General features: G+C 36.1%; 2 protein-coding genes across 2 annotated transcripts; both read right to left on the reverse strand.

The window, feature by feature from the left end:
* Positions 1-615: 615 nt before the first annotated feature.
* On the reverse strand, positions 616-19,089 carry LOC121726829 (E3 ubiquitin-protein ligase listerin). The gene is made up of 26 exons (XM_042114391.1): positions 18,943-19,089; positions 18,652-18,852; positions 18,050-18,181; positions 17,538-17,672; positions 17,197-17,309; positions 16,167-16,349; positions 15,176-15,344; positions 14,918-14,984; positions 13,220-13,337; positions 12,022-12,844; positions 10,702-10,879; positions 10,063-10,265; positions 9,847-9,977; positions 9,081-9,540; positions 8,362-8,724; positions 8,055-8,239; positions 7,093-7,276; positions 6,536-6,722; positions 5,943-6,176; positions 5,161-5,287; positions 4,744-4,887; positions 3,677-3,819; positions 3,017-3,240; positions 2,549-2,725; positions 1,421-1,588; positions 616-774 (listed from the first exon to the last, which is right to left on the reverse strand). Exons 1-26 carry the CDS (start codon positions 18,988-18,990, stop codon positions 715-717), a joined length of 5,157 nt encoding a protein of 1,718 aa, XP_041970325.1. The 5' UTR covers positions 18,991-19,089; the 3' UTR covers positions 616-714.
* A 6,042-nt stretch (positions 19,090-25,131) lies between these two features.
* LOC121727097 lies at positions 25,132-27,012 on the reverse strand. The gene is made up of 5 exons (XM_042114774.1): positions 27,000-27,012; positions 26,487-26,619; positions 25,609-25,791; positions 25,411-25,483; positions 25,132-25,313 (listed from the first exon to the last, which is right to left on the reverse strand). The coding sequence occupies exons 1-5, from the start codon at positions 27,005-27,007 to the stop codon at positions 25,276-25,278; spliced, it is 435 nt and encodes a 144-aa protein (XP_041970708.1). The 5' UTR covers positions 27,008-27,012; the 3' UTR covers positions 25,132-25,275.
* Positions 27,013-27,847: the final 835 nt, after the last annotated feature.

A 27,847-nucleotide genomic window follows, 5' to 3' on the forward strand; every position in this document is an offset into this window, starting at 1 on the left:
ATAGAAACATTAAATAATTGTAAAATTAGTAAATAACGTTAAAATGAATTAGCTTATTTATTTTGTAATTTACCAAAATTCACATTAAATTATTACGAAGTAAATAAAACCGGAAGTAATTAATTCACAACCAAAATACGTCGTAATTTTAGTGAGAATGTTTAAAGAAATTATTTAAAAGTTTGATTGGCATGGAAAACTAGTTTCAATTACATTAGAATAATCCTATATTGGCCAACTATGAAATTGACATTAAATAATAATTTTAATAAATACCACGGAAGTTAAAATATCTTCCGGGCTTACAATAAATCATAAAATGCATATCAATCGTTCTAATAACGACGTATTACACATTTTTAACAATAATTCATGATTATAATCACATTATAATAATTTTTCTAAACATAAAATAAAGAGTCCCAATCAGACAGGAACCTCCGCGGCGACATATACATAGAAAAAAACTTAATAAATTTAGTATAATATGAATTATTTTTTATTTAATATTTGAATTTACATAAGTAGATAAAAATTTAAATTACATAATTTAAAGTTGGTGAACATTTTAATATCTGTGATATAATTTGGTTTTATAACAAGAAAAGTCTGCACTGAACAATTGTAAACCTTTAATGTGAAAACAATTATCAACTCGATTGTCTGAATACACTTTTTGTACAGAATGAAAAATTCCTAAGATCTGCAGCTGTTCTAGAAATGTGTCCGGCATATCGGGCAAATTGATTTCCCGCTAGTTGCAATCCATTTCCTCTGAAATAAAGAAAACACAAGACGTGAAATAAATTTTTTTTATAATTTAACATCAACAGTTTTACTTTCCACAAAAGCTTCAGTTCTAGCTTCAGCTTCAGTCCAATAAAAAAATATTGTAAGTATAACCTATAGAGATTTAGGTGTATCTTAACTCCAATAACTGCTTAGTTTAGTAACAAAAGTGACTTAAATCCATGCTATCCATACTCGAATTTCATAAATGCAAAAGTGACTCTGTCTGTATGTTACCTCTGCACGCAAAAACCGCTAAACCGATTTGGCTGAAATTTGGTATGAAGATACTTGAGTCCCGGGAAAGGACATTATTTATTAATTTTCATTGTAAATGATCCAGGCCTACTTGTATCATAAAAATGTGTCTTATTGTTTAAGTATGTGTTTTACTGTGAACAAAGTAAGCTAGGCCATCATAATATAGCTATATCAGTTGCTGGTTGCAGACAACCAGTACAAGACTTTATAAAACTGAAACTTTTTACAACACAATTTAAAAAGTTCAAATGTCACAATGACATTTTAACTCTTTAAAAATGAGTTTAAAAAAACTAAAACGTCAACGCACACTATAACCTAGTGCTCACACGAGCCCATTTATTTTATCTGTAGCGTGCATAATACTCACAAGACACGCCGAATGGAACTTGTTCCGGCACTGGTGGCAGGGCACGGAGGGCAGATGGCCGCTCTTGGGGTGCATGCGGCAGTAGCAGATGAAGCACTGCGACGCGCTCTCCACGCGCCCCGTCACAGATTTCATCCACATCTTCATAGCGTTCTCAAGTGTTCCGTTCTAGAAAAAAAGGTATTTTGTTTAGACTATTAACAAATCCATAAACCGTGAGATATATATTTTTTGTAACAGCAGATATAATATTGAATACGTTTACGCATTTTTTTCATATTAAGTCACAGTACCTGGATGACCGAGCTTTGTTCGGTATAGCAAACACTCATTGACTTCGTGTTACTTAACGACGCCATTTGCCGGAATAGCTTTAGCTGTTGTTGTGTCGTTAAAGCAATTAGTTGCTCACAAAATAGTATTATTATTCGCCAATTGATGTCAGGAAGAGTAATATTTTTCAGTTTATCGATTATCGATAAAACACGAATAAAAAGACATTTTCTAAAAATTATTCCTAGCTAGATCGATTTATCGCCCTCGAAAACCCCTATATACTAAATTTCATGAAAATCGCTAATATATATACAAGAATTGCTCGTTTAAAGATATAAGATTCCACCAAAACTTCTATATATAGTATTTTTAAGGCCGTCCCGCAGATCACCCTCGAACATCCGCGCGCGCCTATTGGCATTCTTAGGGCCAACACTAAAACTGACGGGGGCAGCGTTCGCGTGTGTATTAATGAAAAATAGTATGGGCAGCGTCGTCGCCCGCGTCCGCGCTCCGTCGCACGCGCCTGCGCTGCCCATACTATTTTTCATTTATACACTCGCAAGCGTGCGCCCGCGCGAGTTTTAGCGTTGGCCCTTAAAAGACTGAGTGCGTGGGTCGAAACGGGATATTGGTTTTTAAAAATCGATTTACTGCTCTAATAGTCATACCAGTGCAAGAAACATTATATTTAGACTTTCAAAATCATAGTTTTTTCTATTGCCGTAAGTAAGGCAAAAGAGCGTTCCAGTATCACACAACGCAGGAGGAGGAGAGAGTCTTATATAAACAGCAAGTGATCAAAAATTGCGTCACGTACTTTAACGCTCCCTTAAAAGGCCCATGACCTACCTGGTGTCCAAGATACAGCGATAGCCAGAGCGTGTCTGGGGCGGGCGAGTTGGAGCTGGTGGTAATGGTGGGCGGGGTTAACGGGTGGTCGGGGGCGAAGCGCACGTGCAGCTCTAGTACGTGTTCTTCCAGGCCGAGAGAACAGGTGACCTCGCCTGAGGACCACTTGATGGCGACCTGTGATAGAAAGATATTGGATCAAGTTGAAGAGGTGTATTTGAAGATTTTGATCAAGTACAGATAAATGATAAGGTTTCTTAAATATCAATGGCAAAAACGAATATATTTGAAAGTTTGATTATTTAAAGTTGGCGACTCATTTTTAATGAAAATTAAAACAGCGCCTCCAGCAGACAAAAGTAACTAAATCAGCAAGGCGATTATGACGTATCGTGCAACAGGCGTTTGCCAGCAGCTATTGCATATCTTTCAGACATTTACTAAGGCCACTATGCTAGTTTATGTTACCTGTGCGTCAGTGAATCCTTTAGCCCGCTCGTGTAGTTTACGCAGCTGCGCCGCAGTGAGCGAGGGCGCCACCGCTGCGGGCACGAGGCGGCGCAACGCGAGCAGAACGCGCGGCCTGGCCACGCCCCACGAGCGCGCGCCGCCTGACCCCGCTCCGCCAAGACATAGCAGCAGCGCGCGGCACGCTAGACCTTCGACGGCCAGAGATGCGTCGCCGCCGGGCTCTGATAAAATTGATTGTTTTTTATTTGAAATGGAAATTACATAGATCCTTGTGTTGTAATATGGGTGTAGATAAATACATTTCAGGAAAAAGAATATTTTTTTGTGCCGACACAATAAAAAAATAACCATCAGCTTGCTTTGTTGATTAAAGCCACAAGAACCAAAAAGACGACAAAACACCAGACTTGGTAACATATTATTAAGCACAACATGAAACGCAATATCAAACATGCTCGATAACGTTATATTACAGTAGCGCGCGACGTTGCCAGCTGGCGCGTATCACGGTAATTTAGTAGATGAAAAACCAACAACGTTCATAAAAAAGGTACACGCTTATTAGTTAAAATTGACATGTTGCCAACTCTTTGTGCTTCGATTGTTGCTTAGTACTTAGTACTAATTAGTAGTATTACTTTACTACTCAGTACTCACTATAGTCTGGCCCCTCGTTAAACAGAGCCAATATGTGCGGCGGCAGTGTAGACCCCGACTGCGGTTCGTTCGCAAGCGCCGCCACCGCATCGGGAACGAGGCGCAATGATGTGGATAGCGTCTCTTCCGCTATGCTGTTCTCCCTGCAAATTAATTTTATTATCTTATACCGTTATTTGTTGCTACTTACACCTTTTTACAACCATCAATATATAAAGCTATAGTCTGTCAAGAAAGTCATGACAGGCGGGAATTTTTTTAATGAAATAAAAAATAAGAGAACTTTATTAATTCGAGATAAAAATGTGCAAGGTGACAATATATAAAATGTAATAAGCATTCTCTATGAAAATACAAAGAAAAAAATACACCTTTTAAGCGTGATTACGTTTAGAAAATTTTCCCGCCTGTCATGACTTTCTTGACGCACTATAGAATACACAACGTCTTCGTAAGCGCAATGTACCATCAGAGAAGTTAATACCTAGGCAGATGGGGGACCTACGTAGTTTGGTCGCGTTACGTCAAACCCAGCCGACATATCACAATTAACATTAAATTGACATGATCCTACCAAATGACGTAGGTCTGTAGACTGCCAAGGAATCAATTTCCTCGATGGTACATACAATCCCGTGGAAGCCAAACAATTTTCAGCAAAAAAAAACCAATCCCCCTTACAGTGGCGTAACTATAGGGCTGGCAAAATGCCACGGGCCCCCGACCCAAAGGGTCCCTTATTATTAACGTGACGATTTTTACTGATAGGGGCCCATCAATTTGCTACGGACCCCGGATGTTATAGTTACGCCACTGCCCACTTACTACTATTTCATATTACCAGTTTTAAGTTGTCCATCATGTTTCCCAACTTGTTTGATGCAAACCAACAAACAATCAAGTCGCTTTTTCAATATTATGAGAAACTATTCACCCATCAAGCCCCATAGCTCACCGGTGAGCGAGACACAATAGAATAACAATAGATTTCCAAGAATCCACGATCAAAGGATTGAAGAATAGCATAATATAAAATTCTGCAGTATCTACAGGATTTTCCCACTTACCTGAAGTGATCAATATACACGATATGTAGGTCTCCCTCAGCTCGCTCAGCGAGGCGGTGCAGCGCGATCGACAGCAGCATCGCCGCGAGCGCCACGCAGTGACTGTCCGTGAACGGGACCACGTGACACGTGTCTTCGCCCACTCTGGAATATATTATGGTTTGTTAGTTACAGAATTATCTTGGATTGCCTAAGGAAAGTAAATGATAAAAAAAAAAGTTGTCGTTTTGATACAACAACAACTTTATTTTATTGCAAAATAATTTACTTAAACATTATTTAGCTTTAGCAGCCCACTGATGTAATTGAATTTAGATATTTTTTTTTATTTTTATTTTATACACTTCCCATGTTATAATTTTTTGTGTTATTTTTACGTACAATTTTAAAGTATTTAGTATTTATAAAATAACTCACCTAACAGATTCTAGTACGGCCTCAAGTAGTGTGTGCAGCTGACAACGCGCCGGCTCCAGCTGCGCCGGCCACACCGCCGGCCGCGCGCTGTCGTCGCCACGTGCACTCCACGCTGACAACTTGTCACCTAGATTAAATATAATTAAATTATGCACACATAGAATAATATTACGAACGCACATACATCTTATATATAAAATTCTCGTGTCACAATTTTAGTCACCGTACTCCTCTGAACCGGCTTTACTGATTTTTACCAAATTTTATATGCATATTCAGTAAGTCTGAGAATAGGCTACTGGCTACTTTTTATATTGATAAGTGCATTTGTTGAATAAATAATTGTAAATTATTACAACTCTAGACTGCCACAGCGACCATTGTTTGCGCGACGGGATAGCGATGGACGTTGCCATGGTGCCGTACTTATTTAGTCACTTCAATAAAATAATATTATGGGCGAAATACTTTATATAGCAAAACAACGTTTGCCGGGACAGCTAGTAATATTATATAATGCATTTTCATGCTTGGACACAAATGGGCCGGCTTTACCGAAGTCACAAGTGTAATTTGTCTGGTGTTGTGAGTTTCCATAGGCGGCCGCATTATATCTTACCATCAAGCGTCCTGCATGCTCGTTTCCTATTCCGTTTCAGAAAAAAAAATAAAGATGGAATATCTATTATCTATGTCTAAACCAAGGCCAATCGCATAATTTCAACTGATCTGACGTTTTCCCTCAACAATTGTATGTGTCTTACAGTTTCACTAAAACTTACGATCATCTTCAACAAGCGCATCTGCCACAAATTCTAGTGCGTAATACGCAAGATACGAGTAGGAGTGGTGTGTAACACGGCGCAGTGCGTCCGCAGCCGAGCGTACTATCTGCTCGAGCGAGCACGCCGCACGTACGGGCGGCGGTAGCTCCGCCCATCGCAGCGTACACAGCGCCGGAATGAGCTCATCGATGACCGCTAGTACGCCCGCTGACATTGTTTTGCTCGCGGTTTCTGTAAAAAAATCTCATATATTTGATACTTTAGAAAAATAATTGAAGGCTAGCTGTAAGAATTTCGTATTTTTTTAATATAACAATATATATGACTCTTAAAATAAACAGCTTTTAATTTCTTTTTTCAAATATTAAGTGCAATTTCAAACATAAAGCCTTATTTATAATTCTTACGCAACAACTTCAAAATGATGACAGTGTCGGACTTCTGTCCGACACTGTCATCGTTATAATTATTCAGTCGGGCGATCACGTAGGCGGCGTTCATGAACCGCACGTTCACGTACGCCCGCCACGAACGAGCGAAATTCGTGTGACACTTTGAACTATAGCTTAATTTCAGATTAGAATACTTACGCAACAACTTCAGGGTGATCTGTCCGACGCTGTTGCCGTAGTCCGGGGTGAATATGTCGGTCCATTCAGTCGGTAGCGCGATCACGTGAGCGGCGGGCTCCTCGCGCACCGCACGCTCGCGAACGCCAGACACGAACGAGCGAACTTCGTGCGACAGGCGTAACGCCGAGCGAGCGAGTATCGCGACCTGAAGGATAATTTTAAGCATAAAGCAACATTATTTATGCATTTTTCTAGTCATTTCATCATGCAGTACTAAATATATTAATAATATAAAATTGATAGACTCAAAATGTTTTTTTTATATAAAAGCTATTCGGCACGGTTTAAGATTGTAAAAATAGTCAATACAATAAAAGTAAGGCATTAGATATGATGCACTTCCTGATAAAGTGGCAGATAGGCTATCCACAAGTTTTTTGACAGATTCTCCATACTCTATCTGTCAAGTTAATTGGTGGATAGCCTATCCAGCACTTATTAGGAAGTGGTGAAACAGGTCCTAAGACAGTAAGTATGACACTTTTAACACGAATAGACTACACAGCAATACCAACCTTAGCGCATCCCACATTATCCACTGACATGCGGACGGATGCGAGTATGGAGCATATTGCAATGTTAATGAAGTCCCATCTAGTATCGGAGAGGTTCCAACCGTCAGACGCGACAAGTGCACGCAAGTAGTCCAGTATAGCGGCGTTGCTGACCACGTGCGCCCACGACGAGTCTTTTAGATTCCTGTAAAAATATCTAAGTAAGTGACATTGTTATGGCATAAACTTAAAGCTTAGGCCAAACCTACGCGAACAGGCGTCGTCGTCGTAGAAAAAAAAACCTATGATATGAAATATAACATTATTCCTTATTTTTATACTTGGCCATCGTTAAAGATTAGAGATTAAAACTTTTGGTTAACTTACACCATTCTCCATACTAATATATTTACACGGCAAGTAACTTTACAGCTAATAACTTTGTCTGATACTTTTGAGATGTAATTGCGATGTACTATCAGAGAAGTTGATTCCTAGGCAGATGGGGGACCAACGTAATTTGGTCACGTTATGTCAAACCCAGCCCACAGATCATGACTAATATAATTGAAGTGAAGTGATAAGGTTTAATCATACAGCAGTCTATACTCTACAGGGTGTAATAAAAATAAGTCATAACTCATAACACTTCAGGATTGGATTGACATAACTCGACCAGATGACATAGGTCCGTCAACTGCCTTTGAATCAATTTCTTTCAAAACAACGTAAACTTTCGTTAACATCAATGGTTTGGGTTCAACTAAATAAATCAAGTTAAAACAAAGAAAAACAATAAACCTTTTTGAACATGGCGGGTGACACGGTAGCCGTATCATCTACTTATATGGCGTATGACACGGCTAACGTCTCACGAGAAAATTGTATACCACCACTACTGAAAGGTTAAAAAAATGTGCGCCACATTGAATCGATTAAGACGTAATCAGCTTTACTAGTGATTCTAACATAATTTGACTTACTTCTCAAACAGCATCATATGGTTATGTTGGTAGTACGCATCAATGAGTGCGTCTATATCCCGCGTGGCGGCCGCGTGCGTCAGTGACGTAAGTAGCGGCGCATCTTGCGCGTGCGCAGCCATCGCGCTGCGTACCATCAACACGTAGAGCGTGTCTAGAGACTCGCCTGAATATTTGTCTTTGGCCTGAAAAAAAAATGTATTGATGAACTATAACTGACATTTATTTTTAGAGCAATTACATGGATGACAGCGCAATACGTTCTTGCAGAGTAAAAATTAAAAAAATATATCTTTTAAGTCCTTACCTGTAGTCCATGGAAGAATCCACTACCCGTAATTATTTCAGACAAGTTTTTACCATGCAACAATTTCGTATAATCTTCTGATTTTTCTTCTGTCTTTGGTATCTCTTTGTCATCTACATTATCTATGGATTCAGAATTCTCAGGTTCATTTGCTTCATCTTCAGTATTCTTATTGGTGTTTTCAATAATTTTACGTTCCAACAGTTTTTCAGTATAGGACCAATAGTAACCACGTGTTGCGGCTAACTCACTAGTATGTTCTAACAAGAAGTTCTTCGCTTCAGTTGACATATTTGATAGTGTATTATCCAAGTATTTTTTCATGTCCTGTGTAACTTGTTTTAAAATTGCATAATGTGGCCACTGGAATAAAAATGTATGATAGTTAATGGATGTTACTGTTATTTATTTAATGAAATGATAAAATCACAGGAAAATTATGTAGTAAAATCAGTATCTATGATCTTTTAAATTTTTATACAGCTTCCGTCATGTTTAAATCCTAGAACACAGCAAAACACTATTCTAATAAATCAGTTTAAGTTTAAACGCATTTCAAGATATTTTTATATTTTCGAAGAATACCAATAAATTGTTTACACTGTCTATTTAACATTAAATTTATTTTGTCATAATAGTATTATGACAAGTGTTACAAGCATATCGTAAGTTTATTTTGCGCAATCTACCTTCAGTTAGCAAAGGAATAAAACACTCACAAACGCGTATCTTTCTTCTAACGAACTCAGGAGTACATAGTCATAAACCATCTGCGATATTTCCGTCTTAAAATAAACTCCACTGAGTAGCTCATTCCAAGTACTTTCATCTAGTTCAGTACGAGACAATATTTGGCTCAAACAGTAAGCATGGTACAGGTTTCTGTGTGCTTGAAGTAAAAGTGCGTCTTTGGTTAGCTCGCCGGTACATTTATTGCAATCTTTGATCACTTGTTTAATATGAGGATTGTCGTCTTCTATAGGACAGTTTAGGCAGCCATATATGCAGTCTATTCTTAAAGCGAACACCTCTAGAGGCGTTTTTGGTTTAGGCGTCTTAAGGTTCAATAGCAGCTCAGCGAAAGACAGCACTTCTGATAAGTCTTCTACAGTTTCGGGCAGCAGATCGAGTGATAAAGATACCACATGCTCTATTTTTGGTAAATCCACTTTTTCCTTGCTGCAAAAAATAATAAAAGTGATTATGCGAATAAAATGTAACATTAGACAATAAATAGTACTGATGTAAGATTTTTCTATACCGTATTTTATTTTGTAGTATTATAACATTTTGTAAGATTATGAAATTGGAAATTCTTTGCTTGCTTCTGGCAATATATATGCGCTCAAACAAACATGATATCTATGTGTGCATACACTTTGACAATAATTTACTTGAGCAAAAAAAATCTGCGTCTGTCAGTGCGTACGTGCCCTGACATAGCGTGTAGTGTGCGTGCTTATACGCAATAAAGTGCGTACTCACTTAGGTTGAAGTTGTTCGTGAGCGGCAACCAACGCGCTCGTCGCTAGCTCTCGTCGGCAGTCGGTGTCTAGCGCCGAGATAGCATCACGCAAGCGTTGTCTTTCATTTTCCGACTCATTCTCTTCATTTACCTATTTTATTACATTAAAAAACCTACATTAATGTTTACCAATAGTTACGTTTGAAGCATGGCATAGGTTAATATAATAATATCACCTGTGCTTTCAGATAAAGACGGAACACAGTCATCAGTAGCGGCACACACAGCTGTCGCCGCACAGACGAAGCGACAGCACAGCACAGTTTCTGTGCCACGAGAAGTCTCTTGGATGTTTGCTCGCTAGACGCTTGGTCATCCGATAATGCGTCTTCGTACGATTTGATTATTTTGCTGACGGTACCTTCGTTTACTAGTATTACTGAAATATATTTACATCGTTAATAATATTCGTATTGATTTTTTTATCGTAGGCATCTGCCTACTCTTTGTTGTCTAGGAGACTATAAAGATAGACTTTAAAAAGTGAATGTCTTACAGTATATGAAAAAAATAGCATAACAAAAATATGCAGTTTATAGAAGCATAGATAAAAATCTATTGTTGAACAGAGTTGCGTAATGTTGAATGACAAATCAATCGTTAAGGTGCCTCTTCACAATGGTCTATGCTGGCCAACTACAAGCCATCGCCATTGTGTAGACGGGGTAATAGTACTATGATGGCGAACGATGGCCAGTGGATTGCCAGGCAGTAATGAGCCATGCGCCATTGTGTTTAACACCAAATGATCGTGGTCTACTACTTTAACGTTTTTATACAACATGTCAGTTGGATAACAATATGAAGACACTTACCACCACCATGATTAGGTGTAACACATCGTAACAGTAATTTCACAGCGGCATCATCTTCGCGCCTACTGAGTCCTACCAACGTCGCTTCTACTGTACCGCTCTGCAGCCACACTAGTGCGGCCGGTGAGGGGTCACACAGGGCACGAGATATGCACCATTCCACTACAGAGGGGGGGAACTGCAACATAGAAGTTATAATTTAAGTACTAAGTACTATCAGAGATGTTGATTCATAGGCAGATGGCGGACCTAATTTGGTCGCGTTGTGTCAAACCCAGCCGACAGATCATGAATCACGATTAACATAGAATTGACATAATTCGACCAAATGGCGTAGGTCCGTCAACTGCCTGTGTATTAATTTCTTCGATGGTAGTGATCACTGACCTCCATTACACAAGTACGCTGGACTTATGATACCCACCTGCTTTTTGTGCCTATTTGAAGCGGAATCAGCGCCCCCAATGCGGGGGAAGAGAACTAAATCTGACTTTACTTGCAAATGGCCGCATAAATCAAGATTATTTTTAAAGGAATTGTGTCTATGAAGTGGACCTATTCTCCCATATCTATAATATTAAAATGAGTCGCTGAATGTGTTGCTAAGCGCAAAACTCGAGAACGGTTGGACCGATTTCACTAATTCTTTTTTTTAAATATTCCTTGAAGTACGAGGATGGTTCTTACGGAGAGAAAAATTCTAAAAAAAAATTAAATTTCCTGGAAAAGTCTAAAAACTCTTATATACTTATAAAAATCGATTTTCAAATGTGTTAGTCGCGCTAAAACTCGAAAACTGCTAAACCGATTGGGCTGATTTTAGTCTTAAAATATTCGTAGAAGTCCAGGGAAGGTTTTAAAGTGACACGAAGTTCACCGTCCCGGTGAACTTCGCTAGTTATAAATAAATATGAACGTTTGTTTGATTTGTTTCCTTATATTCAAAAGAGAAATATTAAGCCTATGTAAAATTGAGATAATTAATATAGTTGCACAATTAGCTTCTAGCGCGTGGTCAAGTTACGCCCTATTATGACAATGAAATCCAAGTGCCATAAGCTCGACAATTTTGTGGATGGATCCACTCATAGGTGATAAACACCCTGTATATATATTGTAATGGCGCTTACTGAAAACCAGCGTTGCGAACTGCGTTCGCAACAAATGCTGAGTAGGTGCCAATTTGGTAAGGCTTATCTTAAAATGTTCTTGATTATTTCAATGTTCATCTACTGTTTTACCAAATAAAGATTATTTTCTTTCTTTCTTCTTTCATAAAAGGCAATTGTGAAGTCATAAAATGTAAAAAATGTGACAAACCTGTTGGAAGGAACTGAACATGCGGCATTGGTCCGGTTCAGACAGATATTTCGCAGCCATGAACACAATATCAACTAGCGTCTTACACCGCATTGTATCGCCCGCTAAGTACGCTCTTAATTCCTTCTCGTATAATCCATACACTGTATCGGCTTCAACATGTTTTGCCAACGTCACAAACAACGCCTCGCTGTCAAATTCCGAAAGCAAATTGTATAAAGATGGAAACACCGCTCTTGATACTTGCTTCTCCTTGGCGAATGTAAAGTACTGACAACACACTCGGCTGACCAGGTCGTCCATGTTATGTTTGAATCTTCCTATCATGGAGGCGTCACATTCAATTGTTTTCTCTCTCACATCGGCCACGGCCGCTTCGTCTTCAAACTTTATAGACCGCTTCCTAGCAACCTGCATGAATCCTTTTTGCATTGTTTTCAAAAGTAAAATATGGTCGTCGATAGCTTGAACTATTTGCTCCTGATCCATGGATAGTTTGTTGATGCTCGAAGAAATCGTTGAGGCGGTGTTTTGCCAGAAGTTTCTGATGAGCTGGTCATATTTTTCCGCGTTTTCTTTGGACTGTTTCAGCCAGAATTTAAGGAGAGACGCCATGTCGTTCGCTGCTTGTTTTATTAGATCTTGCTTTTGTCTGTCATCACTGATTGTGAGGACGTGTTCTAGGCAGGTTCTATGCGCGTACGTCACAACCTCTGTCACATATTCGTCACTCTGTATCGAGAGATACCGTATGCATTCGGCGATAATATTGATCCACGCTTGACGTTCGATTTTAGAGTTAAGAAGCGCTTTTGATTTTAGTCTGAAAAAATAAATCGAAATGAGGTTATCATTTTTTTAAGAGCCTGCTGTCCCACTGCTTTGGGGGAGTCCCTCCCCCAAAGTCTTCCAGTTCTCTCGATCCAACGCAGCCGTAGGCCAACGTGACTCGTATTTGTCTAGCTCATCGCGCCATCTTTTTCGAGGTTATCATAGTTGGGGCTAATTTCTCAAATAACATCATTAACCTTTCAAGCCCCATAAGCTCACTGGTGAGCGAGACACAATAGAATAACAATAGATTTCCAAGAATCCACGATCGAAGGATAAAAATATTGTGCTGTACACATCACAAGTGGAAGCTTTTGTATGGAGCTCAAGATACTAGTATTAACAAGGGTCATAATAAATAACTTACCCAGTCAAGAGCGCATCAAATAATGTAATGTAGAACTGTTGTGTGAGCAAGTCTTGCGGTAGCTGCGACAGTAGAGGCAGCAGAGTGTCAGACAGGGAGCGCGCCTCTCCCCACCCACCTGATAAATAAATATTGCAAAATAAAGAACAACCAACCTTATTGTCATACCTGTCGTATTTTGGTGTACACCTATGAAACATACGCCAATCGAAAGAGAAGATGTTTACAAACAACAAATACTCTTTGACAAAGTGACGTAAATAATATACTTTCACTGAGTTATTTCAGTTTGAAAATGTAAAATAAATAACATTTTAAATCCCACCAAAACAAAATTTATGGTTTTAGGCACAAAAAATCAGGTAAAAAAAATTTGCAGCACTCACTTGTCGGTTCACATTAAAGGCCAAAATATAGAAAGAGTAAACGAATCTCGAAATTTAGGGCTTCTTATGGACGAAATCTACATTTTGAAAAATATATAGTAAAATTGGTGAGTAATTGTTTTAATAGATTGAAACTGCTATATAAAATTAGAAGTTTTTTGACCCAATAATTGCGTGTAACCATTTGTGAATTTATCGTTCTCTCCAAATTGAACTATGCAGATATAGTCACCGGGCCATGTCTTTTATCAAGATCTAAGAAATTAATACAAAAAGTGCAAAATGCATGTGCCAGGTACTGTTTGACTATCCCCCCCAGAACCCATGTCTCTCCGTATATAAATAGCGAGCGATGGCTAAACATGGAGAGTCGACGGCAGCTTGATTTTGCTATGCTTTTATTCGGAGTGGTAAAGCTTAAATCTCCTCCCTACTTTTACAGCAAGCTGCAGTGGGCTGGAGACAAACACCTATCAATGACTACCAGAGGCTCTAGTTATTTATGAATGTCTCAGTCACACCACTCAGCTGCTTTCAGAGGAAGCTTCAGACACGTAGCTAGCAAGGTCTGGAACAATTTGTTGCCGCCGCTACGTTCTCTGAAGTTTTTTGAAACTTTTAAACTTAAATATAAACTATACCTATTAAAGCAACAGACTGATAATAATAGTCCGCTACGTTAATTATTGTATATCATTATGTTACAGCATGTAAGTACTATATTAATATATTCAACGTAAATATTATTATATATTTTATCATATTGACTTATTGTTTAAATTATATTATATCACAAATTTCACACCTACTTATGTTCTTTTATTTATAAATTATACCCATCAATAATTATTATAATGTTATGTTTAAGATATTTAAGTGTTAAACAGACAATAATAATATTATATCCATATGCGCGTGAAGCATCCTAGACTTTGTTTTAAATAACTTACGGGGACAGGTGGTCACGGAAGACCAGGGACAGCGGCGTCTGTCGCTGTCAAAACCTGAGTGATCACCTTTTCTTTTTTTCGTAGCAATGCACTGCTATTTTTGTACATGTTATTCTTTTTTTTTTCACAACACATGTTTTGTTTCTTTTAGAATATTTTATTTTTTATTTCTAAGTTCTTTTTTTGTTATTCTTCAGTGTATTTTATAATGGTGGTGTTTTTCTTACGATAAATTTAATAAATGATTCTTATTCTTAAAATGTATAGACGGGAAAATTTCTATTAGGGCACACTGTCAATAGAATTATGTACTTACTCTAATTTTGAAAAAAATATATACAATATACATAGTTTGAACTTACCATTTTCAAGCAGTGTCAGTAATCTTTTGATCAGCAGATCTTTTTTGTCCATCCATTTGGACCAATCCTAAAATATGTTGAAATGTAAATAAAATATTATGTAACATCATTATATCCATGTTAATTACGAAAATTAAGTAATATTGGCTATTCTTAACGAAATTGATAATCGATTAGCAACACAGATTGGCGTACTTGCGCAAAATTGACAAACGACCATCAACAGTTGGCGCAAGTGCGCCAAAAAACTAAACTCACCGGCGAAGAGTGCATCAACAGCAGAACAGCGGCCCAGCGCTCTGCCGCCACGGCTGGCGCTTGCTCGGGCTGCGCCACCAGCGCCCGGGATATCTTAGTGCCAAGTTCACCTTCGAGACGCGGCCCGAAACGCGCGGATATACGGCCAGTGGCGCAGTACCATGCACCTCTAGGAACAAAATAAATTATAATGGTGGGTTGCACCAGAGGCGTGGTTAAAGTTGGAGTTAAGGTTAAAGTTATGGTTATAGTTAAGGTTAAATTTAACTTTAACCTTAACTTTGACCGGAGAAATTGACAGATGACAGCTGGTCCAACAAGGTTATAAATGAACGTGGGCGGGGGCGCTGCTGGTAAAGGAGAACTGTCAAAAACAGGCGTTTTTGTATGATGACAGCATTACTTCCTTTTTTCGCCACGTGCATTTAAAACCTTGTCGAGTTCTATGGTTATGGTTAAATATGGCGTCTTGATGGCGTCCATTTTTAATCTTAACCAAAGATTTGACATTTTGCATTGTAGTTAAAGTTGTTGTTAAAGTTAGTTGGCGCAACCCAACCTAAAAGGTTTAAAAAACTAAAAAAAAACTCTTTTTTTTAATTTTAACAATTTATTGCATTGTCATTGGCGCTTAATACGTATGCAATTTTTCGAATTAATTAGGCTACTGGAGTTAGGTAAAAATCATGCTCAAAGATTCCATTACATAGGTACATACAGTCCAAGCTAATAAAAGCGTGTTAAAAATATATAAATGGCACCCATTAATTTACTATGCATCAAAAATGTCTTAAATAAAGCTTGAATACTTTTAATTTTTAAATATGTAAATGTTTGCAGTGCAATTAAGAAGTATCATTTCTCACATATTATGTGAGTAAAATTTTGTTCACGAAATATAACCCACGGCCATGTGCAATGTGCATAATGTAACAAATTGTAAAAATACAACATATGAAATAGTGAAAAATATACTAAAGGTAAATATTACCTGAGCCTAGCATCATCATGAGTGGCGAGTTTCCAGTACGCGTTAGCACGTATCAGCGGTGCCAACGACTCCCACAGCCAATCGTCGTGACTAGCCGCCAGAGTCCGCACTAGTTGCTCCAAAGCTCGAAGACTACTGCACATGACGCGGGAAATACTCGACGCGCGCTCCTCTTCTTCGATCCTACAAAATTATTTTTTGTATTTTTAGTGAGCAAAGAGTTATCGCAATCATGGGTCAATGGATCTGTACAACATCAAGTTTGCTCAATGCTTTATAGGGACCTAGTTACAGTTATTTTATGATTCTAGTCCGGTTATGTAAAGACAGACGGAAAATAGGGCATGGGAGTTTTAAATATAGTATAGGGATCCATTTTACTCTTTGGGGTACATTATTTGGAGTTTACATTTGAAGAGTACAGGGAAAGAATGATCAAAGTAATTTTTTATAAATTAGAAGATAAATGATTTATTAACTTATAGGACTCATAAGTACTTAAAGAAATGACACAATAATAATAATTTCTGTCTTAAAATCACTGCTAATGCTTTGGTTTCATTATTTACTAAAAAATAAAAATATTGTATATTTTTAATGAGATTTATTTAATATTTTTCCAGTTCAGGGCCAAACCTAAATCATATAAATGTCACAGAGCATGAGAACGTCAACTGACGTTTGACTATTCGTTCGAAAACTTGTAAGAACAATCAAAGTCCTCGGACTCTGATTGTTTTTAACTTTTACCGCTTAGACTATGATCACTAATAACTTTTATGTAAAAAAATAAAACGTAATTTATCGTGACTTTGTACGTTTATATTCTTTTCATGCTTAGTGACAGGCAAGCTTAGCGTCTTACGAACTAGATGGCAAAAGCAGTTTTAGGGTGACTTTGATCGTTCTTTCCCTGTGCTCTTCATTTTTGAACATGGTTTACAGTTTTTCAGATAGACAAAAATTGTTTTTGGAACTTATAAACTATTGATTAATAATAAATACATTCAAAACAGTTATTATCACTTACTTTTTACTCAACATAGCCTCAGCATTACCCATCAAATTGTCTAGGAGAAGGCTAACAATTTCTAATTTACAAAATGAAAACGCTTCTTCTAATTTTGCCTCTGGAAATGTGCTCTGTAACAAATAAACAAATGAAATCTTTGAAACAATTAATAGTTTAAATGCAAAACTATCTTAGGCTTTACTGTTTCTTATGCAAGTGAAATAGATACAATATAGAGTAACATTAAACAAATTTGTCTCCTTATCATTGAATTTAAAATAATAATTGATATCTAATACAATTAAGTTCTACATGCTTTGTGAGACTTTGCAGAAATACAAATGATTTTAAAAACCCACTTCAAGGTAACGCTTAGCAGCAGACTGTGCGGGCGCATGATCGTCATGACAGGCCAGCAACCACGCTGGAAGGAGACGGCGCAAATGCGGGGCCACGCGTCGGCCGCATGCTGCAACTATAGCACCATGACAGAGCTGTAAGAACAAATTGTTTATATTAATATGTATTTTTAAAATGGTAATGCTGTCTCGCTGCTGGACAAAGGCCTTTCTCAAGCTTTTCCACTTCTTTTTGTCTAGCACAACCATAGGTAAAGGTATTTAAATAATAATAATAGTTTAATAAAACCAAAAAGAACACTCCTTTTTTTTTCAAAAAAATGTAACAAATTGTTGCATTGTCATTGGCTCGTAATACATATTACACAAAGTTTAGAATTAATGAGACTACTGGAAAATAGGTAAAAATCATGCTCAAAGATTCCATTACATACATACGGCCAAAGTTTAAAAAAGCATGTTAAAAATAAAAAACTATATTATGACTAAGTAAATAGCTTGCATGGTTTTACCTGAGCAGTTTCCCGAACCTTCCGATCACTGTCAATGGTTAATGTTGGATAGAAGTGTGCCCAACTTGGCAACACAGTAGCCACATCATCAACATTACTACTTTTTATTAATTCTGTCAGTTCTTGCAGAGCCTGAAAACCAAATCATTATGTAAAATGAGACAAAATGATTTTAGTTTTTTCCCTATGAATAATAAAAACTAAGGAATAGTAACTCCGTCAAAAACATGTTCTACAACACTTGTCAATAAAGTGTACCTAGGTAAACATTTTCAATACATTTAGGTGGCCTAGAGCGGTATCAGGCTGACGTTACATGACAGTTCGAAAGGAACCAAATTTAAGACGGTAATAGTATGGGAGTTATGTTTCCTTAGATTTTATTATTCATAGGTTTTTCCTATATAACTTTGCTATTTCATTAAAATAGAAGTCTTGGGATAAAGGTTAAAACTGTATCATTTTGGAATAAAAATTTACATTTTTAAGCTTATATGATATTGTAGGGACTGCAGTTGAGTTGAGAAAAGAAACTTTTCATCAGATTTTAACCATTACACTTTACTTGTATAAAATATATTGTACTACATCATAATATTTACCTTAGTTTTAGTTATGGGGTCCTTTTTCGTGAATTTTTTAAAACAAATCGATAGCTCCGGACTTAGTCCATGTTCAGGACTTGTAGGTATTAAGGTTGGGAACAGCGCAGGCAGAACCTTGCCAGTAGTTGGTGAAACAACAGAAGAGTCCAACTTCAACGTATTGTGAAGAATTTCAGCACTTCTGCCGCTGCTGGATGGCTGTAAATGTTAAGAAAAGATATATTACAATCCAAACTATCATTTTATTTATTGTATTATGACTTAAAACACAGATTTACCACAACTTACCCTGACATTATTTTTTGTTCTTTGACTTTGTTTCGGTTTTCCTCCCATACTTTTCTAGTATAGAAATAATTATAATACTACAACAAATTAATAAGAACACATTACTTTTATGTCTTTATTTTAATAAATAAGTACTTGAAAATATAAAAATCTTAGATCCGAAAATTGTAAATTGCAAAGGTTTTTGGTGATGTTTTTTTTATGAAACTTGACATTGACAAACAAATGACAACTGACATAAACGTGACAACAATCGACATTCTTCTTTTCTTATTATGGCACTTCGGCTATATAACCATGGCCAGTGTCAAGTATTATAAATGGCGGGAAAACAGTAATTGTTGCATTCAATTTTCAGCATCGTTTCTTTATATCGTCAGGGCAAAAGTCTATTCAAAATCGAAGTAAAATGTCAATACAGTCAAAGAGTCAAGTCGGTCGATTCAGTAAAGTGGTAGACGCTTTACTGAATCTTTCGATGGAGTTTTGGAGGGAACACAAAATAGTTCGTTTCTGGACATTGCATCACTTTCCTACACTTGTGCATGATAACGAATATCTAATGGTTAATATCCTACCAATATTACACATTAAAAACCCCATTTAACACAATTCTGCCGTGCAGACACTAAGCATTTTTGTGATTTTCCGTTTTTGATATATTCTAAATCTACATTTTTTTCCTCTTTATTTCTGGCTTACTCACATTATCCTACGTTAAATGGAAGTAAGCACGTGAAAACCTAATTAAAACGCAGTATATGTTAACTCCATACAAACAGTTTTTACTGCATTTAATCAGTACTAGTGATTACTAATTAAAATGCAGTAAATTCAGGTATACCTAATACTGCATTTTAAAAAGTTAATTGCTATATTGATATAATCTATACTACTTACTAAAATGCAGTATTTGTATAGTATTCTTTGAAAGAGTTGTATATATTACAAAAAGATATAAGTACTTGCAGGCTATTATAAATCGTATTTTGATATTTTATTAAAATGATTATTACTGCATGGTGATTCAGATTTTTTAATAAATTTTAGCTTAGAAACGAAGTTCAAATGAAAAACGCATCCTATTTGATCAATATCATTGTATTTGATTATTAATAATAAAATTTTCATAATTAAATTATTATGCTGTTTCATTTGTATGCACTACTTCTTTTATGTTCCAGAACACAAAACTAGCTAAAGTGCAGTAATGCACCTTTTTTACTGTAATTCTCGGTTTTTTTCTGTGCAGTAAAGGGGCCCCAAAAATATTAATGTCTGTAATAAATTATTCATGGGGTTTTCAGGGCATTCTTTACGTCTAGGATTAAGTTTACGTTATTCCCTTTTAGATAAAGTTGACAAAGAATAAAACAAATACATTTTAATATATTTTTTTACGTTTTAAAACTTTAAATGCGGTTTTCTCCGAATCATGATTTTGCACTTACTGCGCTTTAGTGTCTGCACGGCAGAATTTTAGGCAAATAATACAAAAACAAAACATCATTCTTTCACATTCTCGACAAAAGTCAATCTACAGTCTTATCTGGGGGCACGAGAGCACAGAATACAAATTACTCACAGAGCACGGGACTTCACGGGAGTGCAGTGCCCCCGCCAAGATGAGCTTATATATTTTTTAAATATAAATATGTCTAGAGTTGAAAAAACCATTACCTGCAGAATCAAGTACCTAATAAGCGTTAAAATAAAATTTTCGTAAAACAATATGAACTGCACGGACGTAAAAAAAGTACGGACGTAACCTTCTCTAATCACGAGTGAAGCCTAGTTATGGCCGACCGTGTAGGACGTGTGCGTGATATGAGGGTTGCCATATAAATCATAAATTTGTAAAATTTCCCTACTTTTTTTTGTAAACTCAGACAAGTTAAATGTATTTTTTATACTTAAACATATTTTTATGTTTTTTTCGCTTCAGAAATGTAAGCGGTTGTTAAAGATGTCATAATGAAAATATTATTTTTATGACACTATAGATAGAAAAAAAACACATATTACGTACAGAGAAGTATATTATTTACATAACATTATTAGTAATAATGATTATGTACAAACATTTACAATAATAAAATTATTACTAGCTATTTGACCGAGCTTTGCTCGGTATTCAATAAAACACGAATAAAATGACATTTTCTAAAAATAATTCCTAGCTAGACAGATTTATCGCCCCCGAAACCTATATAAGAAACCTGTATACGAAAAGATATAAGATACTTAAGTCCCGTAACCCGTTTCATCAAAAAATCAAGTAATGTTAAATAAATAATGGCTTGTTAAATCAGTTAACGGCCTTTTAGAGCTATCGAGAGTTCTACCATGCGCTAACGTCAAATCAAATCACCTAACATGGTGTTAAATTTATTCCTGGTCCAGAGGTCCATTCAATATTTTCATTTCTACTAGGTCTCAATGACGCTCGGGTGACTACACCAATAGCACCTTCCCTCCCCTACTACTGAAGGAAATCTAAGACAACAATTTTATCTATGGACGCTTCACACCACGTCAGTCTGACCCCGTGCTAAGTACCTGAAGGACTTGTGTTACGGGTACCAGACAACGGAAATATATTTAATACTGTTATACTATACATATATTTAAGATTTTTATTATATGATACACATATTTAATACACACTCATGACCCAGGAACTTTGAAAACTTTTTGTTCCGTCGGCAGGATTCGAACCCGCGACCCCCGGCTTGAGCTACCGACAGCCCACCCACTGAGCCACAGAGGTCGTCAAACAACAATTATATCCACTTTTGTAAATTAAGAAATTAATAGGGGTGTAGACTATTTTTAGGAAATATATTTATTTTACAGATGTACCATCAAGGAAGTTGATTCCTATGCAATTGACAGACCAACGTTATTTGGTCGAATACTTATGTCAATTCAATGTTAATTGTGATCTGTCGGCTGGGTTTGACGCAACCAACGCAACGCAACCAAACTACTTATGTCCCCGATCTGCATAGGAATCAACTTCTCTGATAGTACATAAGTATTTTGTTACACCTAAAAATATGTATAAAAATAAATACACTCTTATTTCAATTAAAAAAATCACTTATTAAATATAAAAAATATTATAAAGTTATTAAGTAAAATATGTCCATTTTCGGTAATTCTATAATACAAACTCTCAAAAAAACAATAATTTGTATTAGATTTCGTTTACTGTCTACACCCCTATTATTGTATTCCTGCCTAATTACTGGTCAATAGTATGCTAAATACTTACATGACACTAATAAAAGACAATAAAATTAATTATTTGATTATTTAAAAATAATTTAAAATTTTCCCCGGTTTGGGGAAAATTTCCCCACTTTGTTATGGACATTACTGACCTGTTGAAGTTGAATTAATATTTACATTATTTTATCAAAATACTTTAAAAATATGTTATCTTACCTATGAAATATTATTCCTTGATGTTTTTTGTGTAAGGTTGTATTGTTCTTGCACCATTTTACAACACAAGATGGCATATTTATTTTTATTTATGAATGACAAAGACGTGTCACCGCGATGCAGTCTAATTGCGTAATGGCGGTACGATCGGCTTATTACAGTACGAGTGTTTGTGCAAGATGTGTACATATGATCGCCTGGGCTTATTAAGGGTGCTTCACTCATTTCTTAATGGCGATCCGTCCGTATTTTTTTTACGTCCGTGATGAACTGTAATCTTTTAAATTCTTAAATTTTTTCATAGAAAGTTTTACTTTTATCCACTTTTATCATGACACATTAAATTAGAAGTGAACAAACAAAATTGTAAAAATTTTCAGCACCGTTTTTATATTAGTCGGTTTCAGCCTGTGCAGTCAGTAAGTCATGTCAATAGAACCAGAGGCCTTAGCCAAAATGAATTCTTGATCGCTTCGTTATAGAATCGTCAACCAAAAATGTATGGAAATGACATAAGCGTTCGTTATCATGAGTCTCTTGTCGTAATCGTGTACACCATTGGTAGCCAAATTACAAGTTGGACGAAAGCGATATCACTGTTCATCTTCTTTATTGCGATAAAGAAGTGCCCCTTAGCTTTTTGTATAGAAAGTCCTAGACAACACACACAAATGCCACTAATCGCTAGCGTTTTCGTATCTTTTCTTTTTCGTCACAAACGATTGTTAAAAAGGCGGTGTTATCGCGTTGAAGAACAAAATGGCGTGCATTCAGCTGTAAATTGTGTGTGGCTGCCGATCAATGGTTCTTACTTCTTGTTAAAAACATACTCAAGTACTAATTAATATGCATGCATTACGCTTGCTGTGGACCGCGCACCACCACACCATATCGGACAGGCGCAGGAGGAGGCTTTTGCTAAGACGGCAATTAGAGAGAATAGAAGACATGCCGGAACTTCTATTCACACAAAATTTCCGTCTTGACAAAGCCTCCTACACAAGTTTGTGTATGGATTTGCGCAGGGCAAATATTTTAAAGGGAACCAACGAAATACCTCTCCAAATTAAGGTAAGAAAAAGAAAATGTACTTACTTAAGTAATTTTACTATAGGTACTTAGGTATTGTAATTCACATGTTGGTCTTGAGTTCTTTATTCAAGTTCGGAGTTTCAGTTTTGTGCACGTTTCAAGTGTCAAAATCCATTTAAACAGCTCTAAAACAGTTTCAGATTTTATCAAAATCAGTCTAGTGGTCAGTTTTGTGTATGGTCGGACTCCATTTATTTTATGATTTGTCCCACAACTTTTGAATCTGAGGCTAAATAAATGTGCAGTATTGTGAATTATAATAGTGAAATACAAACAAACTAGCTTTTCAAGACTTTTGATATTGATTTTTTCTTTACAGTTAAGTACATGGATCTGATAAAATCTGTCATCCATGCTGGCAAAGAATTGACCGAGCTGCTACTTGTTTCACTGAAGTAAGACATCCCAACAATAACCAACCCAGTATAATCTTGCCAATGTACACTAGAGCTTCAGGTTCTCAACAGTTTTGTTTTTATCCTGATTGTCATTCAACCCAAAGACTGGCTGCTCCTAAGTGGCTGAGAATAAAATTATTCACTGATTATTTTTATGTACCACAAAACTGTAGGATTTGTTCCTTCCATTTATATAATGATAATTGGGAGGTACTTAGTAATATCCAGCAACCGATTCATAGTTTTAATGCAGAACACATTCAGGACTTTGCAACTTTTGTTGCGCTTTCGCTGCGCTCATATTATGACTATTTTATGGTCTTTAGGCTGGGCAAGGCATCAAGATCATATTGATCCCCCTGCCCAGTTTCTTGATCAAGTATTACTTACTTATGAAACAGAGTAATAAAATATTTATTAAAAATATGTTGTTTTATTTGATTATTTACCTTTTCCAATAACACATAGAAATCTAAATATAAAGTCTGATACAAAACTAGGTTTATATTTTGCTTTTTACTGATCTAAAGTATTTAATTCATATTACATTATTAGCATAATGAACTGTTCACAAATGGCCAAAGTGTCTATAGAAAGTGGGCAATCCCCTTTATATATAAGATGTTAATATATTATTATTAAATAAAGTAAACTAAACTTTCAGTAATCACTTAATCAGTCTTATGCTGCCTGACAAAAAAATATTATTTATTATTTAAATTGCTTCATATTAAAATTAGATTTTAATTAGATTAGATTGACCTAATAAATGTTTAGTATTTTCAATTAAAATAGTATATTTGGATAAATAAGTATGTACTTCACTTATGTATCCAATAATCAACAAATAACAAACAAAAACCAAAAAAGAATTAAATAAAAACAGGTAGTAATACTAAAACAATTTATTCGAAATTAATAGGTTGCGTATTACACCTTGTTTTAGATACTCTAAAAAATCTTTAGCTACCCCAACAAATTCGTTGGCTACACCTACAGCAGCACTGAAGGCTTCAGCTTGGCGTTGCTGCACCTCTAACTGCCGTAACTCCCGTTCATAATGCAGCTTAAGATGCATTTGTTGGAGCTCTAACATTTGATGGGCTCTCCTTTCTTCAAATTCCATTAGTTGAGCAGCCCGTTTCTCCTCAACTTCCAGGCGCAAACGCTCAACTGACATAAAATCGTTTGCGGCCCTTTCAAAGGGTGTCAACCCTTGTCTCCGGCGGGACCGCAACAGGCGTGGCAGACAAATGACGGGAAGTATATGTTATTTCCGCAGGTGCTGATGGTACTAATCTAGGACCGCCTACATCGGCGGGCCTCCCCGTGGATGTAGATGGTCTTGGATTAGTAGGCTCTATTATATTATATTGTATGTCTTCCGTCGACATCATCTGTGGTGATTGTGGTGATGGTGGTGGGAGTATTCTGCAAAAAAATAAACAGTGTATGAAAGTATTATAAAAGATAAATAGTTTCATTGGGTTTAATTGTATTGATAAAATTAGTTAACAAAAACACATACCATTTACAAAAATTTGCTCTATGTTGGCTGGCTCTGCCTGGATGTCTACAGGTCTTTCAATGAGATTAATGTTCTGGAAAAAAATAAATGAAAAAGTTTTATCAATGAAAATATTTTCATACATTGACCATACATAACATAATATTATCCCTTTAAAGTAATTTATTATAGAAACAAATTAATATTTTAATCACTTACGGTAAAACCCAGCTCTTGGACAGCCTCTTGGCCTTGGACAGCCAGTGGGCCCATGATAGCCAGCACTCTGAGATCAAGTGCCGACAGCGACTGACCATCATGTGGCCCACCGCCTGTGCCATTGGCAGCTAGGCGGATTCTAAGCCCCTTCTTCTTAGTTTTTGACTTTAGATTCGCCCAAACCTATGAAAAATGAAATATGTTTTTTTTTAATTATAACTTTGAAAAACATTTATTTCTCTCTTATCAAGAAGTAGTATAGAGTAAGAAATTCTTTATTTGTATTAACTTAAAACCAATCTAAAACTTAAGAAACAATTCTTCTTTAATAAAAGATTAAAGATTAATATTATGACTAAATATATTATAATATTATTAAGTAAATGATGTATTCTGATGAAAAAAAAATATCATGAAAGTCTGTGATGAAATAAAAATTACAATTATTACTTACATGGAATTGAGTTTGTTTTTTTAAAAAGCTTTGTAATACCTAACCCCCAGCTACATTTAAGGTACAAAGCTTTAATCAAGATTTCAAATTACTTTGTTTCTAAATTTGTTTTAAAATACTTTGAAATAAAACCTTGCAAATTAACAATTGAATTACTTTCACTGTAGTGAAAAAAAGCAGTATGTATACTGCTTTGTAACTGATTTATTTGCAATGTAAAAAATACTAAGGATTCTAGTATTATGAAGGAATTTATACAAATTATTATTGGTTCATATTATCAAACATTTACCTACTTACAAATGATCAAATGTATAAAATATTTTACCAAATGAATACTTACATACCTTCTCATTGAAATAAAATACTTAAACTTGCATAAAATCTACTTATAACATTTTAAAAACCTATATTTAAAACTTACTTTTTTCCACTTTTCGGTTGTTTTTGTTGAGCCATTGCCTATGGCATTAAGGCTATGGGTCAGGGTGTCCCATAGCCTTTCAGATCGAAGGCGCCCTTGGGCACCACCAACGGGTCTGAATAAATCTCCATTACTGCAATACATTTAATAGAATAAAGGTTTTCAGTATTTAAGCAACAAATATTATGAACTACTAACTAGTATCATCTAGTATGCACCACATTCCTACACATGAAGATAATATTAAGTTTTTGGTTTGCCCATTGCACAGGGATCATGCCTCAGGGTTAGTCTGAAGGACCTAGACTGAAATCACAAACCTTTTATTATCTCTTAATACCTCATGCCATTAGCTTGATCCTTTCGTAAGTGTACAATTGAATATTGATACATAGTAAGTTTATCACTACCACTAAACCATTTAAGCAAAATATTTATGAAAATATAAGTTTTCAACATCATCGTAGGCATCAATGTAGTACTTAACTACAATTGTGAAATTTACTTACCTACGTCTCCATGTATTCTATTAAATATATATACTGTTCGTTACTTGTTCTGCACCTATTCATTTTAATTTCTATCGAAAATAAATTAACAAGAAGAAAAAACACGAAAAACTTCTCGTTCACATTGGAATAAATTCGCGGTCTGAGTTGGCGGCATAACAAACTCATTTCAAAGTTATTTTACCTCTGAGTTATGGCGAAAGTGATCCTAAAACCCTTGTCATAAAGTCTATAGCCGAGACCATAGTCGTGTTCGTTTCGTTTTCAATGCACATTACGCATGCGCAAAGTTAAAAATAAGTGTCAGTGTGTCATGTTTTAAAATACCATTCAATTTCTGTCAGATTTTAGAACATGACACTGACACTAACACTGACATTGACATTTAAAAAACGAAATGAACACGACTCATACTGACAGTTGACATTTGACAGTTGAAATTTGACAGTTGACATTTGACAGGACAACAAAACCAAAGACAATTTTGGGGCAAACGAAGGTAAAGAGAAAATCGTTATGGAATCACCGAAACGTAAGTTCGCCGGTTGTTGGCTAGGGCAAAATGTTCTGTATTGCATTGGCGTTAAAGAATCTACTAGTCTCTTCGTAATAAGGCGAAGTAAATTTGGCTAGGGCCTCAGAGGCCTTAGCCAAAATGAATTCTTGATCGCTTCGTTATAGAATCGTCAACCAAAAATGTATGGAAATGACATAAGCGTTCGTTATCATGAGTCTCTTGTCGTAATCGTGTACACCATTGGTAGCCAAATTACAAGTTGGACGAAAGCGATATCACTGTTCATCTTCTTTATTGCGATAAAGAAGTGCCCCTTAGCTTTTTGTATAGAAAGT

The sequence above is a fragment of the Aricia agestis genome, chromosome 5 (genome assembly GCF_905147365.1).
Source record: "Aricia agestis chromosome 5, ilAriAges1.1, whole genome shotgun sequence".
In the NCBI taxonomy this organism is placed as follows: domain Eukaryota; kingdom Metazoa; phylum Arthropoda; class Insecta; order Lepidoptera; family Lycaenidae; genus Aricia; species Aricia agestis.